General features: G+C 50.6%; 2 protein-coding genes across 3 annotated transcripts in view; one reads left to right on the top strand and one right to left on the bottom strand.

Moving 5' to 3' along the window:
- Positions 1-451: 451 nt before the first annotated feature.
- XPA (XPA, DNA damage recognition and repair factor) lies at positions 452-9,591 on the top strand. 2 transcript variants are annotated; one of them, XM_027446941.3, is made up of 7 exons: positions 452-595; positions 2,145-2,399; positions 2,989-3,120; positions 5,258-5,363; positions 6,969-7,134; positions 7,862-7,979; positions 9,360-9,591. In XM_027446941.3, the coding sequence occupies exons 2-7, from the start codon at positions 2,234-2,236 to the stop codon at positions 9,506-9,508; spliced, it is 837 nt and encodes a 278-aa protein (XP_027302742.1). In that variant the 5' UTR covers positions 452-595; positions 2,145-2,233; the 3' UTR covers positions 9,509-9,591. The 2 variants fall into 2 exon arrangements, 1 of the variants encoding a protein (XP_027302742.1); XR_011805795.1 differs by lacking the exon at positions 452-595 and having other exon boundaries at positions 1,349-2,399; positions 7,827-7,979; positions 9,360-9,391.
- Positions 9,592-10,678: 1,087 nt separating this feature from the next.
- NCBP1 (nuclear cap binding protein subunit 1) overlaps positions 10,679-14,907 on the bottom strand; it is a 31,440-nt gene continuing 27,211 nt past the window's right edge. The window contains exons 21-23 of the mRNA XM_027446939.3: positions 14,513-14,644; positions 13,991-14,104; positions 10,679-13,100 (exon numbers count right to left, since the gene is read on the bottom strand). Coding sequence (XP_027302740.1) covers positions 12,987-13,100; positions 13,991-14,104; positions 14,513-14,644 — 360 coding nt within the window. The 3' untranslated portion in view covers positions 10,679-12,986. The remainder of the gene's footprint in view (positions 13,101-13,990; positions 14,105-14,512; positions 14,645-14,907) is intronic.

The following is a 14,907-nucleotide window of genomic DNA, read 5'->3' as shown; positions in this document are numbered from 1 at the left end:
ATGTCAATGCCTTGTGGCGTGTTTGCCGATCTCTTTGCAGGTCCATCTTTAGGAAAGCTTAAAGGAGTGAGGCTGGAGGAGTGTGTGCTCGCCCCACACCGTCCCTCAGGCTCTTTCCCTGCAGGCCAGCACCGCTCCCTGTGCTTTTCATCGCCCAAAATGCCTCCCGCTAGCCCCGGCTGCCTGGCTGCCAGGCGCATCTGGCCATGTGCACTGCGGCACTTTCCCAACTTTGTCAGAAACCTCGGTGGGAGCGGAGGGCTTGAGGATTAAAACCCTGAAGGTTACCAAAAATGCGTGAGGGCAATTTGTGGCACGGGGAGCACCGATGGGGGGGGGGGGGGGAGGAACTCCCTGCCGCCGGGGCGAGCAGCTGGGCCGGCTGAAACGCCTCGCTCCGCGTTTAAATATAAATATATAAATATATATATATAAATATATATATATATAACGTGTCGTTTCCCAGGAGCAGGGCGTCCTTTTCGCAGCGTTTGCAGCACACTCTGCCGGCTGCCGCCGACACTAGCAGCGGGCCCACGTGAGGGGGCCGCGGGCACCCGGCGCTGGCGGGGCGGCAGGGGCACGGTGCGTGCAGGTAATTACCCAGGAGATGATAATTACCGCGGGGAGACCGGGGCAGGGCAGGCGGGCAGGGGTTGGGGGCGGCTTTTTTGGGGGGGATTTGGGGGCAGCGAGCCCCAAGGGAGCTGTGTGAGGGAAGGGGGGGGGGTGGGGAGGAGGGCGCCGCGCTGTAAGGTCACCGCGGCTCGGCCCGCGGCCAAGGGAGCAAAGCTCGGGGCTGGTGGCCCCGCTGCCGGCTCCTGAAGGACGGGGCCGGGCTGCGGGCAGCCCCGGGGCCGCTGCCCCTCGGGGTGGCTGTGTATGGGCGGCATTTGCATGACAAAGCCCTTGGTGCGGGCGCCGCGTCCATAACCGGGGCGGCGGGGCCCCGGCGCGGCTCCTTCGCCTTGGGCTGCTGGGCCGCGCACAGCCGCCGGGGGAAGCGCTAAGAGCCGAGAAAGAACACAAAAAAGAGGGAAAAAAAATGAAAAGAATGAACAAAATGAGGTACCGATCGCCGTGACCGCTGTAGGTCACCCGCGCTGCCGGCGGCCGCGGTAATAAACCATCCTTTTTTTTTTTTTTTTTTTTTTTTTTGAGGAAAGTGTGAGGTGGGGGGATATCAGGACAGAAAGCGTGGTGGGCTTTGTGGTTTTTTAAATTATTTTTATTTTATTCTTTTTGGGGGGAAGCGTGGTGGGGTGGTGGCTGTAGGAACGTGCTGGGGGAGGAAAATGGAGCGCGGTGGGGGCTATTTTGGGGGGTTTTGTGGGTGGGGGAAGGGAAAAATGGCTTTTTTTTTAATTTTTGGTGGGGTTTTCGGTCAGTTTTCGGATTTTGAGGCAAGAAAAGGCCGCGGCGGGGGCTGAGGCCCGCCAGGCCTCCCGCCCCGTCACGGCGCGGGCCGGGGCAGCGCCGCCCTCCATCTTGGGAGCGGGGCGAGGCCCCGTGTGGTGCTCTGAGGACAAAAGGGTCATTAGCCGGGCTGCGCGGCGCCTTCCGCCCGGCTCCCATCGTTCCGCTCATTTCATTATTTTATTTTTATTTCATTTTTATTTTTTTAATTTTAAACTCACACCGTATTGCTCAATAATGCCGGGTGGGGGGGGTGGGGGGGTGCTGAAGGGGAGGGGAAGGGAGGGGAGGGGTGGCGTGAGGTGTGTGCTGAGGGGAGGATGGGATGGGGGGGGGGGGGGTGCAGAAAGCCCTCGAAAAGGCGCGCGCGGGGAAATCGCAGGGTCATGCGCTCCCCTCCCCCACCGCCCGCTTCCCGCCTCTCCCCTCCCCCTCCCCCTTCCCCAGCGGAGCCCCCTTCCCCTCCCCTCCCCCCCCCCATACCCCCCTGCACCCCCCCCATATCCCGGCGCCACGCAGACCCCCCCCTTACCCCCCCTTCCCAACCCACCCACCCCTCCCTCCCCTCCCCCTCCCGTTTCCCGGCACCCCCCGCACGGCGGCGGGACGGGGCTGGGGAGGGGAGAGGAGGGGGGGGGAGGGGGCGCCCGCGTGGGCGGGGCCGCGCGCCGCGCGCCTGCGCAGAAGGCGGGCGGGGGGCTCCCCTCCCTGCCTCCCTCTGTGCGCAGGCGCAGTGCGGCGGCGGCTGGGCGAGGGGAAGGGCGAGCCCGGCGCTGGCGGAGCCGGGGGGGAGCGCGGCGCCCGCAGCACGGCCGCCATGGCCGCGGCAGTGAGAGCAGAGAAGGAGGAGGAGGAGAAAGAGAAGGAGAAGGAGAAGCGGCCGCCCTTGTCGGCGGCGGCGCTGGCCAAGATGGAGCGGAACCGGCAGCGGGCGCTGGCACTGCGGCAGGCGCGGCTGGCGGCACGGCCCTACCCTGCCGCAGGTCGGATGGAGGAGACGGGGCTGGGAGCGGGGCTGGGGATGGGGATCGGGGCTGGGGGGCGCCTCGTGAGGCGAGGCGGGGGGCTGGGGGGGGTCCTGAGGGGATAAGGGGAGGGGGGGGGGGCCGCCAGCCGTTGGGCGCGAGGCGGCGGGGGCGGTTGGTGAGGTGAGGTGGGGGGGGGGAGGGGAGGTGGGGGGGGGGGCAGCGCGCGCGCGGCCGTTAGTGAGGTGGGGGAGGGGCGGCGGCGCGCGCGCGCGCCTCTCCCCCCCCCCCCTTCTCCTTCTTCCCTCTCCTTTTTCCCTTCCCCCCCCTCTTCGCTACCACGCGTGTGGGGTGAGGGTGGGGGGGGGGGAGGGGAGGGAAAGGGGGGGGCTCTGTGCGCGCGCGCGCGCTCTCGCCGCGGGCCCCCCGCCTCGCGCCGCGGGGGGAGGGCGCGCGCCCGCGCTCGCCCCCTGTTGGCGGCGGCGCGGGGCCGGCCCCGGTGCGCGGGCGCGTAACGCGGCGCCTCCCTCCCTCCCCTCCCCTTCTCTCCCCTCCCTCCCTTCCCTTCCCTTCCTCCCTTCTTCCCTCCCCCGTTTGTCTTCCGCAGGCGGCGTGCGGGTGCGGGCCCCCGCCAAGGTCGTGGACACGGGAGGGGGCTTCTTCCTGGAGGAGGAGGAGGAGGAGGAGAAGGAGGAGGAAGAGCGCGGCAGCGCCGCCGCCAGGATCGTGCGTCCCCCCGGTAATAATGGCTGGAGGGAGCGGTGCAGGAAAGAGGTGGCCGGGGCGCCGGGAGGAGCAGGCGGCGCCGCGTGCGTGGAGCTGGCGGGGGCGGGCAGGAAGGCGCGGGGGCGACACTGAGCCGGGTCGGGCTGAGCGAGCAGGGCGGGTTCGGCAGCTTTTTTTTTTTTTTTTTTTTTCTCCCCCATTTTTTTTTTCCTTTCCCTCCATTTCCCACCCTCTTCCCCCCACCCCTTTCCCCTCCCTCCTCCTTTTCTTCCCCCAACGCGTCTCGCTGGATTAGCGCGATTTCTGGCGCGCCTGCATCCATCGGTATTCGGGCGGCTCGCGAGCGAGCGAGACGCGATGAAAAAGGAAGAATTTTAAGCCGCGGAAGTGGGACGCCGCGTGTGCCCTTGGGCTTAGCGGCTTTTTTCCCAGCCCCCGGTAAACGCTATTTCCGTGATTTCTTTCGGGATTTCGGGTTTGTAAGACCTATTTAAGCCTAAATTCGCGCGGTTCCGTCGGTGTGGGGGAATTCTGAGGTTTTTCGCTAGCCTTTATGCCGCGATCTGGGCGCTGCTGCAGTGTCAGCTTTTATCGTTATAAAACGTTGACGCCAAGTTGCTGATCGTTCGGTGGAGGATTTCGACATATTGCCTCGTGATATTCCCTCTCCAAAAAGCAAATGGAGAAGTAGGAATCCAAAAATAGATCCACTTTCTTCTCTGGGAATGTCTTTGTCTTGCTTTGTTCTGCTCTGAATCAACTGCAGGGCCGTTGGTGCAGTGTATCTCTTTGTTAGAAATCACCACCGGATTTCGTTAAGAGTATAAACGGCTAGCAGCCTTTACTGCTTTCGAGAGGCTTATGCTCTTCTATTCTTTTTTTTTTTTTCTTTTTTTTAAAAAAAAAGTAGATCTGGGATGCCTTTGCACTGGGGTCGTTCTTGCTGTATAATTCATAACGTCATTGTCCTAATAAAATGCCTTTATGTTCGGGAGTACTGCTTTAAATTACGAAACGTGATGTAAGAGCATGGCTATGCGAAGTGCTGAAGCGCCCGCCCCACTGTCGCTAGCGAGACTGAATTGGGATAAAATGTCGGCTTTGCTAGATTCAATCGGCTATAAATGCAAACACTATTAAAAATGTATGATGTTGCATGTCAAGAATTAATTTTCTATTTCAGGTATTATTAATGCTCTTCACCGCTACTGCTCTTCAGCTTACAAAACTGTATAAAACCACTAATTTTCTGCTAGGATTTTTTTTTTTTTTTAATGTCACTGTTCAAACGAGCGTTCCTTCTAGCTGCGGGTACCCGAATCAGTGTTTCAGGGTGTCACATGGAGCATAAAGCAGATGGCGATGACGCTGGAGGTGATCTCTACCCGGCGAGGATGCGGCCAGGAGTGATGGCCGGCACTGGGATGAGCCTGGGCTTGGAGCAGTGCTGAGAGGGCTTGGGGAGAGGATTGTAGTGGAGCTCCATCCCCATTCCACTCCTAGCAGCTCTCTGGCCATCCACCTCCATTTCTGCCAGCTGGAATGCGCAAGAGCCTTGCCAACTGCCCCAGGCCTCCGTTGAGCTCTTTTTGGGAGAGGCAGGTGTGGCCGAGCTAGGAAGAAAACTGGAGCAGAGCTGAGTTGGATTGTAATGCCAGTGCGGCTCCTGTACTGCTTCCTGCTCGAGCCACCCTCCCCTGCCGCCATCCCCTTCTCTGGTTTCTCCCGTCCCTGCCCGCATGTCTCCTGCATATCAGGACGTGCTTTGAGGGCCGGAAGGGAGGAAGCGGTAGGAGGGGATATAAAGCACCTCATGGGGAAATGCGGGGGAATTTTCTTTCTCGCTTAGCAATTGTTAAGTTGAAACAAATGTGTGCTCTCGAATGTTGAAATCCGATACTAAATGCAGTGAACCTTCCATTAAAAATATAATGAAATCTGTCAGCAAAGATGGGATTGCATGATGATGGTTCTGAATTTTTACTGTATCTTTCGGGAAAACTTTAACAGAGGAATTAAACGAGCCTGTAATGAATAGTATAAAACCAAATGTAAATTTTAGTAAAGTTGCTTGTGATACCAATTCCATATGTTTGTGTTCAACCTGGTGGTAGTTCCTTTTAAAAAAAAAAAATCTTTCTTTCCATTAGCACCTGTGCTAGAATTTGACTATCTCATCTGTGGAGACTGTGGCAAAGAATTCATGGATTCCTACCTTATGCAGCACTTTGATTGGGCAACTTGTGATAATTGCAGGTATTACAGATAATCAGGAGAGGGAAGCTTTATTTTGTGTAAAGATTGCTAGCTGTAATTTGGTTAATTAGCCCTTAATTAAAAGGCCGTCAGCAGAGAGGTTTCTCAGTAACTTTAGACTTACTGAAAAAGTAAGAGGAAGTTGACTGATGTCCTCTGTATTTTCCATTATGAAAGTGAAAAATGGCAGCGTCACCTCATGAGCCTGTGTTGGATGCAGGACCTAAGTAGAGGTTTGTGTAATGTTCTAGAAACAATGTCTGGGAGTGGCTAGCGAGCCTGTCGGCATGCAAATTCATGCCTGGTGGAGGGCACTGTTTAAATAACTAACTCGGATGCATAACGCAGTGTCTGCTTTATAACACGGGGCAGGTCCTGGGAGAGAATTCCCTGTCGCAGTGAAGCAACTTTGGGTAGCCAGAAGTTAGAGGTGGGCCTGCAACATGGCAGCCCGAGAGCAGAGCCCGCGGGGTGTGCAGGGAGGCGGCCCCCTGCTCTGCCTTCAGGCAGGGGGCATGCTCGGGAGGCCGCCGGCATGGCCGGGCAGTGCTGGGCGGTGAGGCAGCCCACCCCTCTGAGCGTAGGGACGGGTGGGAGAGGGGATGGAGCAGGAGAAAAGATGGCTGCGAGTGCGTTCGGGGAGCTTCCCAGGTAACCACGTGGAGTGGCAGAGTGCCTGCGTAAGCCACAGGCAGCTCATCGCCTCCAGGGACAAAGTGCTGCCTCTTCGGGGGTGGAAAAAGGCACGGGAGGAGAGGGCCTGGGGACTTGAAGGCAGTTACCCTTTGGACTAGTGGCTCTCGCAGCCGAATGTTGAAGGAGTCGGTGGTGCAATAGCCTTTACTATGAACTTTGAGATTTGGTAAAGCTGTATTTACAGCACTACTTCCTTGATGACGGTTGCTGGCACTTCCTGCTTGGCAAACTGTTCCAGATGAAGCAGTTTTCAGTTGTCCTTAAGTCAGGATTTTGTAAATTTTTTTTCCATTAATTGGTGAGTGCCGCTGCAGTTAAGACAGTTTTTCATCTGTCTGGCTAAAACTGCAGCATTTTAAGGTCTTTATTTGACTCTTTCCCGATGCTTGCTGAATTGCATTTAGAAATGAGTTCTGTGTGCTAATCTCTTTCTGGGATCTAGCAGCATATGGAGTGTGTATATTCTGTCTCAGGTGATCTGACCTGTCTCACATTACACATTCTTTTTCTCTTGACCATGTGTCAGGCTTGTACTTTTGTCCTCTGAGTTACATCTGGGTTAGGTGAATAGCCTAAAGCTACTCATAATCTCCCAAGTTTCAGTTATTCCTAGTGTAAGAAAATAAATAAAAAACAAAAAAGCCCTTCCAGAGAAACAAAGAAACAGTTTATATTCGCTCAAATTGGAGGGTTTTCTAACATAATTCCAGTAAACCTGTATCAGAGTTTAGCTAGAGTGTTCGAATTCAAAATTAATTGCATACATTAAAAATTGAGAGGATGAAGGCTGCTGGTATTTCAGGAATGCTTGGGGATGGGATGGGGACTTAGAGACTGATAAGTAGTTTTCAAGAAACCGATAAGTAGTTTTCACGTGTAGCTTTTTCATGATTGTTTTACGTCTTCCAGAGATGCTGAAGATAAGCATAAGCTTATAACAAGGACAGAAGCCAAAGAAGAGTATCTTCTCAAAGACTGTGACTTAGACAAGAGGGAGCCAGTGCTCAGATTTATTGTGAAGAAAAACCCTCACAACCCTCGGTGGGGTGACATGAAACTTTATTTAAAGCTGCAGGTATAGAAACCGTTGGAGTATTTCAGACTCTTTCTTTTTTTTTTTTTTTTTTTTTTACCTTTGTGTGACTTCGATGACCAGAATTTATCACTTCAGTCCTGATTGCTGAGTCATTTTGATAAAGCCAGGTATATTAAGTTTGGCTTGTGTAAATTTTCTTTATGGTCGAAGTAGCGAGGTATGGGCCAAATTCATGAAAATGTCCGTGTTTTAAGGCCTTTTAAAGACATTTATGGACCAAGATCTCGGTACCGCTGTTTGCACAAGTACGGGCCGTAAAAGTTAATGGCCTTTCAGTGCTGACCTGAAAGGCGTGGGGCAGCTGCTGCTGCCTGTGGCCCTTTGTGGCTCGCGGCCCCGGGTCTGCAGCTCTGCCCTGGGAGCGAGAGCAGCAAGTCGATTTTACAAGGCTGTAATTTCCCGTTCCCTCCTTTTCTCAGGAATGCTGCTGCTTTGCTTGAATGTGCACAAATTCAGAGCGGGGGTTTGGTTTAAGGAAGTTAATCTAGCTGGTGCTAAAACAAATCTCCTAAGCTATCTGTCGGTGTGGAAGGAATGCTCACATTTGCAGTTCAAAGGCGAAGAGATAGGAGGCAGAGACAGGATTCTTGGTGGTAGGCTTGACTTAGTTTGCATATGTATAGGGGGAAATTGTGCCTGTGAGTTAGAATAGTTTATTTTTATCGTTTCAGGGGAAAAAAGAAACACATTTGTGTCCATCCTGTAGGTAATCAAGCGTTCTCTTGAAGTCTGGGGTAGTGAAGAATCATTGCAAGAAGCAAAGGAACTCCGCCGTGACAGCCGAGAGAAGATAAAACAGAAAAAGTTTGATAAGAAGGTTAAAGGTAAATGCTCAGACTTGCATAATGCTATACTTAAAGGAACGTCCAATTCCGCGTCAGGTTATTTCTGTATCCGATCAAAGTGGTTAGCATTCGGTGTGACAAAATGGAGGCTCTGCATGACCTGTGTGAGTAAGCCTGGAGCAGTCCGGTCTGACCTCGTGGCTAGCTAACTCTTCGGAGCAGAGGGTGGGACTAGAGATCTGAGGTCCCTTACAAACTGAGTTAGCCTCTTGTCCTGTGGAAATGCTGCAAGTGACAGAAATGATGTATAAGAGTCCATTACAGCGTTTTAAAAATTCTTTGGTATGACCTAGATTATGCCTGGGATTGTCTTTGTTACTCTTTCTGACTTGAAGAAAGCAGGTTTTTTTTGTCAGTGGGTTATAATTCAGAAATCATACATGTGCAGTGGGATAACTGTAAATGAAGGCAGAAAACGCCTTTTCCCACTGTTCACAATGTTCCAGCTCAGAGTTTTACTGGTTTTCATCCGTATTTTTCCTAAGAAATTAATATTTAGGAGAGTATTCAGCGGGTAGGTGAAACTACAAAAAAAGGCTTTCAGCTCAGACACGCCGGTCATTTTAAGAGCCTGCGCGTCTGTTTCTTAGCAAGAGCTGAGGCTTGCCGTGGTGTCGGCGCGGTGCTGCCTGTGCGGGGCTCGCACTCGGAGCCAAAGGGCTCGGGCTGGCCGCGCTGGCATTGTCTGGAGGAGGCAGCACAGAGGGCTGAGCAAACAGGAGGGATTGCAGCAGACCGTGGCAGGGATGATGGAGTTCAGGGCAAGGACAGGCCTTAACATGACGGCGTTTGCAGCCTAAATGACTTGGCTGGAAATGTTACTACCCTCTGCTGCTTAGTATTCCTGCCACCCACTTGCAACATGCAGAAAGTAGTATGTCAGGCTCGACCGCGGGGCGCTGACTTCACTGCAGCTGCTGGATAGGCAACTTGCTACTGGGCGTAGAGCTGGGAGAATGCAGAGTCATTTAGGACGAATACTGTGACCTGAATGAGAAGTGCTTCTTCTTAGTCATGTAAAACAATGAGGTGCTTCATGCTTGCCTCCTCCTTCCAGCCAGCCCTTCTGGATAGCTTTGAAGGGCAGCATGTATGAGGCAATACATGCTTACTCCAGGTGGAAAACCTGCTGGGAAATTTTGTCATTGTATTTCCTGTCCTTTAAAACCCTGTGAACAAGGCGAAGCTGACTGCGAGGCAAATCAAAACTTGTTCCTGCAAACGAGTATTGCAAGAACAAATTTATGTCAGACAGGCCGAAAGCAAGTTGTCAAGGGTAGGCCTCAAAAGGTGGGTGGCTTGAGTTTTATTCACTAACGCTTCACCCTCTCAAAAAAATCCTCTTAACTTTCTCCTCAGAGCTCCGCCGTGCAGTGAGGAACAGTTTGTGGAAGAGAGCAGCTAGCATCCACGAGCATGAATACGGACCAGAAGAAAACATTGATGAAGATACATACAAAAAGACATGTACTGTATGTGGCCATGAATTAACTTATGAGAAGATGTAATTTTTTTTTTCTAATTTAAGTATCTTTTTAATTGTATTTTGTATTAAAGTCAAATAAACTAATTATGACCAAAGCGTGGACAACTTGGGTGAAGAATGTTTCTTTGTGAGAAACTACAGAACAGTAAGGGTGGGCTTTCTGGGCACGTCTTGGGGTGGAAGATGCACATTTGTAACAGTTCAAGAAATTGTTACCTTGCTGGTGAAAGATAAGTTGGCATCATTACGCTATTCTGATGAAATTAAAGGTGGAAAACTTCCCCCAGCTGGTTTCCAGTTACTAAGACCTGTCATGGGCAGCAGGGCACGGGGTATCTGTAAGTGAGGGTGGGAGATGCCTTTCCCCACGGGTTACAGTACCCTGGTCCTCGTCCTTGTCCTTTCTAAGCACACTGAGAACTAACATGGCTGGTGCAGTTAGCACAGCAGGAGGCAGCCTCCTCTCCTTCATGGGGAGCTGGAGCCCTCTGCCTGCAGCAAGGGTGTTTTTTGGGGGGAAGGAGCATTCCCCACAGAAAGCAGCCCGCTGTGAGGGGCTGTGAGGCCAGCACCCTTCTGGCAGCGAGCAGCCCTCCTCTGCTGCTGTTCCCTGCTTGGCCCAGGCAGCGCAAGATGGCTCCCTGCGCTCACCTCCATTTTGGAGGGAGGTGTGAGTAATTCCTGGCAACTCCCTCTCCTGGTGCTGAGCGAGGCCGGGAGCAGCGTTCCCCTGCCGCGCTGACTGAACGTACCTGCCTGCTCTCGGCGTGCGCAGGGGGACAACTCGGTCCCAGCGCGCCCTCCTCCCTTTTCCAACTTTCCTCTGCCCTTCCTGCTGCCGAGGAATGCGCGTGGAAATGGCTGCAGACAGGGAGCCACCTCCGGTCAGCCCTGCCCTTTGTCCACCACGCTGACACGGGGCAGGCCTCGGGGAAGCTGCTGAGGCAGTGCAGCCCCAAAACATGGCCGGGCAGAGGGCTGGGAGTGCTACCAGTCCCTGGCTGTCTGGTGGCAAGGAGAGGGAAGGCGTCTGTGCCAGCGGGCAGCACGCACACCCTTGGCTGTGCGGACTGGCAGCCGTGGCACAGGGGAAACGGGTCCGAACCCGGCCGCACCTAGCGCAGTACAACCCTCTGATGGCTGCGCTGCTTCAGCGCCACCCCCCAAAAACAGCTCGGACAAACACTCCCCGTAGCAAGCTGCTGTGCCTTCATTTATTTTCATCTTTTAATTGTGGATTTTTTCCAAGCACGCCACAGTTCTACAGCATCTTTATGCTATCTGCCAACCCCTGTACTGCGGCAGCTCCAAGTTCCTGCAGCTAGCTGCCCGTATCGCTTTTAGGTACAAGCGTGTCATTCCTTCTTTCTCCCAGAGATCCAACCGGTTTCCCAGTCCAGTCCACCCAGCCGTGTGCCGCCAGACCGACCGGGAGTACAGGGCTTCCCACAGACTGCAGGGATGTAATCAAAGCCCATGCACACACGGGAAGTTCAACCAGTTGTGAAAGACATTGCTATTTGGTTTTAAATCACAGGATTACGCTGTCCGCACACAGGTGTTTGCGACTGGATCCTGAGCACCATTATTTGCTGAGGCTGAGAGGAAGTTACAGGTTTGCAAGTTTTATCCGCATCATCGCTTTTACAGAAATCACATCACAGTCAGTTAGATCCCCACCACTGGTTAATATCAGAATTCCTCACTGATCTGAGACAGTGGAAAAAAAAATCAATTAAACTCTCTACAATGCTAAATGTTTCTTCAAAAAAAGGCTATTTGATTACTCAAGAACATTAACAGAAAGGTCTGAAGCAGAAGTCTGTGCACAACTGACAAAACCCTTGCATAAAGCAAATTCGTAACACTTAACAGTATACTCTAAAAGGGAGGGGTCAGTCAAATCAGAGAGGGGAAGCAGACAAAGCAGAAGTAACAGATTTAATCTATGAGATATATCCAATTGCTACAGGCCACATACAAGCTTAAATCAACACTCAAAGTAAAAAATGTATTTTTTTTTTTTTTTAACCCTCCTCACTTGATTAGGAGGTCAACTCATTAATGTTGGGATGAAATGCATTACTAGGCATAACACTGAAAAAAAATTTGAACAAAACTTCAACAAGGAACAAAATTACCCAAAATTCATCACTTTTGAGCTTGAACTGAGTAGCACTAGGTACAAAATTCTTTAAACATTCACCAGCAAAATAAAGAGACCATAAACGGCTTGGAAGTACGCTGCACAGTACAGACCTGAGCACCTAAGGCAGTGTCTTTGCCATTCGTCACTGCTTACCGTAAAACAGACTGCTGATTTGGCATTTATATAAGTAAATCATTTGCATAACTCGAAACTAAGGCTACTCTATTTTCAGGTTGTGTTTCCCCAGTCTAACTCTCCTATAAGGTATCAGTTTAGCATTAAAACGCTTTCTGAAGACATGGGAGCCACATGCTGTTGCCACGCTTTGAAGCAAGGGAAGGGCAGCAGATACAGCCACCACGAAGCAGTTGTCACTAAGCCAGGTAAGGCGAGGGCACTTGGTTTATCTGCAGCCAGTACCAGAAGGGCTTCTGGGATCCCTGCAGGTGCAGCCCAGCTAGCTACAGGCTGGAGTTAAGGAACAAGCTGGACACTGCCCTTCCCTCTCCGCTGTGGGGCTGGAGGCCCCTACACCTCCGTGAGGTGAGCAGTACAGCAGTAGAAAATCCGTCCCACTCCGAGTGTTGCTGACTGTCTCTGCCTACTACCAGTGGAGACGACTGCCAGGAGCAGTTCATGGTTCTTTGATCCTACTGCAAAAAGGATTGCATTTTTCAGAAGACGTACATGAAGTTCCTCTACTGATTGTTTATAGCTACTGGAATAAGACACCAGACAATACATTTAAAAAACATATTTCAATTGTATTACAACCATGTTCTTTCAAACTCTGAAAATCTAGCTGGCTTGATAATAAATCCGTATGCTGTATCCTACTTTGAAAGCTTATCTCAATGTTTCACGTGCCCAAAATTAAGACACTTTTTCCTGTGCCATCCTAGAGAACTTACCACACTGTTCACTGAGAAAGCGCATTCCCCTTCACACTCACAAAACACTACAAATTGTTTCACATTTTTGCAATTCCTTTGATTTAAGGGCCAGGCAGAGGTAACAAATCCTATAGTAGTTTTTGCCTGGTTTTCCTTTTCATATAAACAAAGAGGGGGGGAAAAATGCTAGCATGAAGTCAAGAGTCAAACCAAATTAAAAGACAGATTAAAAGAATTTGTATTTTACTTTATGTCAATCCCCTATGAATCGTATCTAGTAAGGCTTATGATGCTTACACAGTTTGCTGTAGGTTAGAGTACTGTATTGTTTTACGTAGGAGCACATGAAAGCCAGTTTTAGTCAAAAAGTTTTTCATCCCCATGTTTCGCATAAAAAAAAAAATTAATTCATTAAAGTCCTGCAGACAAGACTCTGCCACTCTGCCCACGAATACTCCTCAGGCCTGCAGAGCACAGAACTGCTGAAACACAGCCAGTATGTGGTGGTCCAGTTCAGCTGTAAACAGGAGGTTCTCCAGGGTCACCATGTACTGCTGGATTATCTGGTGATGCTGGCAGATAAAAAAAAAAAGTTTTGTTTTTTATTTATCTTTATATAAGAACAGGAAGAGAAGTCAATACATTTAAGAATCACAGATCAAGTATTTTCACCCAAATTGCCGAGCGCATCTCATTTCCATGAGACATTAGCCGCTGATAAGAAAGGCACGATGCAGAACTACCACTGACTGCACAAAGAAAAGAAAGCACACACTGATAGCCTGTTTCAAGAAGCACCATGCTCTCTGTGGCTTTCCACTCCCGAACACTGAATTGCATGCAGTATGCCATGTCCAGAGGCAACTGCGGAAATATCTTCAGAGATTCAAGTTATTTGCCATGCTCTGAAGTCACATCTATGGCCAGGGAAGGGTTCAGCCCATGGGAGAATTACGCTGACACTCCCTTGCAGTCACCCATCTTTTGATATATGTCCTGCTCACACTGCTACAATTTTTTCATTACTGTAGCCTTCATCATTTCATCTGTGCTTGTTACCTGATTTAATACAGTGCCAAGAATTCCCGTTTGAATTTCTGATATATTTATACATCTTAGTAAACGGAATTTTGCAGTATTTTCATCCACGTATTTAAGAGACTTCTATTTTAGTATTCTTGTTTGCTCAGAGCTTTGCCCTTACGATAAGCACAGTCAAAAGTAGCTCAGCTAATTTCATAGTCACAGCTCAGAATCTACTTTGCAAGATCCAGTCCTTCCACCAGCATGTGGCAAAGAAGCGGCCAGAACCAGAAAGTTATGGCCAAGCCCTGCAGTAGCCTGCAGAGATATAATGCTGCCACCTACTGCTCTAACGGAGTGCTCCGCTCTCCAGCCACAAAAGCTTTTCAACCCAGCATGCGCCTGCCCACACCCTTCCAAACCGAGAAATGGAACTTACTTGTAGGAAGATCTGCTGCAACCTCTCTATACAGCTCTTGTACCAAGGTGTAAATACATCGATTCCACCGGTTTCACAGCGCACTAAGTGCTCAGTTAACAACATAATGAAACGCTTCAAGAGAGGAAAAAAAGTAATACTTATTTCATCTCATCAAATGAAAGCAGGTTCCTAACTTCAACTAAGGGTATCTTAGGGACAGAAACTTTGAGCAGCAACGTGAGAGTAATCATTTTGCTTGGCAGACGCTTAATTAGCACACAAAACCAACTTACCTTCTGGTTGTTCAGGAAACTATACTAGCAGAATTCTGCTCCTGTGCACGTGAAACTAAACAGATTCTGCTCAGCAGCAGTCTTTGCTGTGGGATGATCTGAATCGACTCTAAACCACATTAAGCCCATCAACCTGTTTTCCTATTCCCTTTTCCTCATCCCGACAGTATGTCTAAGATACAAGTGACACCAAAAGCGTATAAATTCAGTAACCTTAGAAGTGGGATGAGACCTTGCCCGTCATTACCTGGAATATAACAAGGAAGAGATTCTTCTGCTCACTCTGAGCTGACTCAACTTTCTCCTGCAAACGCTCTATCTGCTCTTCTAGAGGTCCATCTTCCCGATCACTGCTTCGGTCGTCATCATCGCTGTCTCGCTGTAAGTGACAATAACACACTAACTAGCAACCTGGCTACCTGTGGATACTGTTAATGCATTCTGGTTTTACCTGTGAAAAGGTCTACAGAGAAACTGAAGAGCAGCAACTGAAGCTGCTTTTTAGCTTGGCAAGAACTGCATACTTTAGGATATTTACTTAGAGTATAATAACAGAAAACCTACTTGGAAGAAAAGACACCAGTGTGGAAAAGGCTTGAAAAAAATCAAAGTATCAGAGCAGCCAGAGAAAGCTTAAAGATT

Source organism: Anas platyrhynchos, chromosome Z (genome assembly GCF_047663525.1).
Source record: "Anas platyrhynchos isolate ZD024472 breed Pekin duck chromosome Z, IASCAAS_PekinDuck_T2T, whole genome shotgun sequence".
Lineage (NCBI taxonomy): Eukaryota > Metazoa > Chordata > Aves > Anseriformes > Anatidae > Anas > Anas platyrhynchos.
The sequence above is the reverse complement of the archived record's forward strand: the minus strand, read 5'-3'. Positions and strand labels throughout refer to the sequence as shown.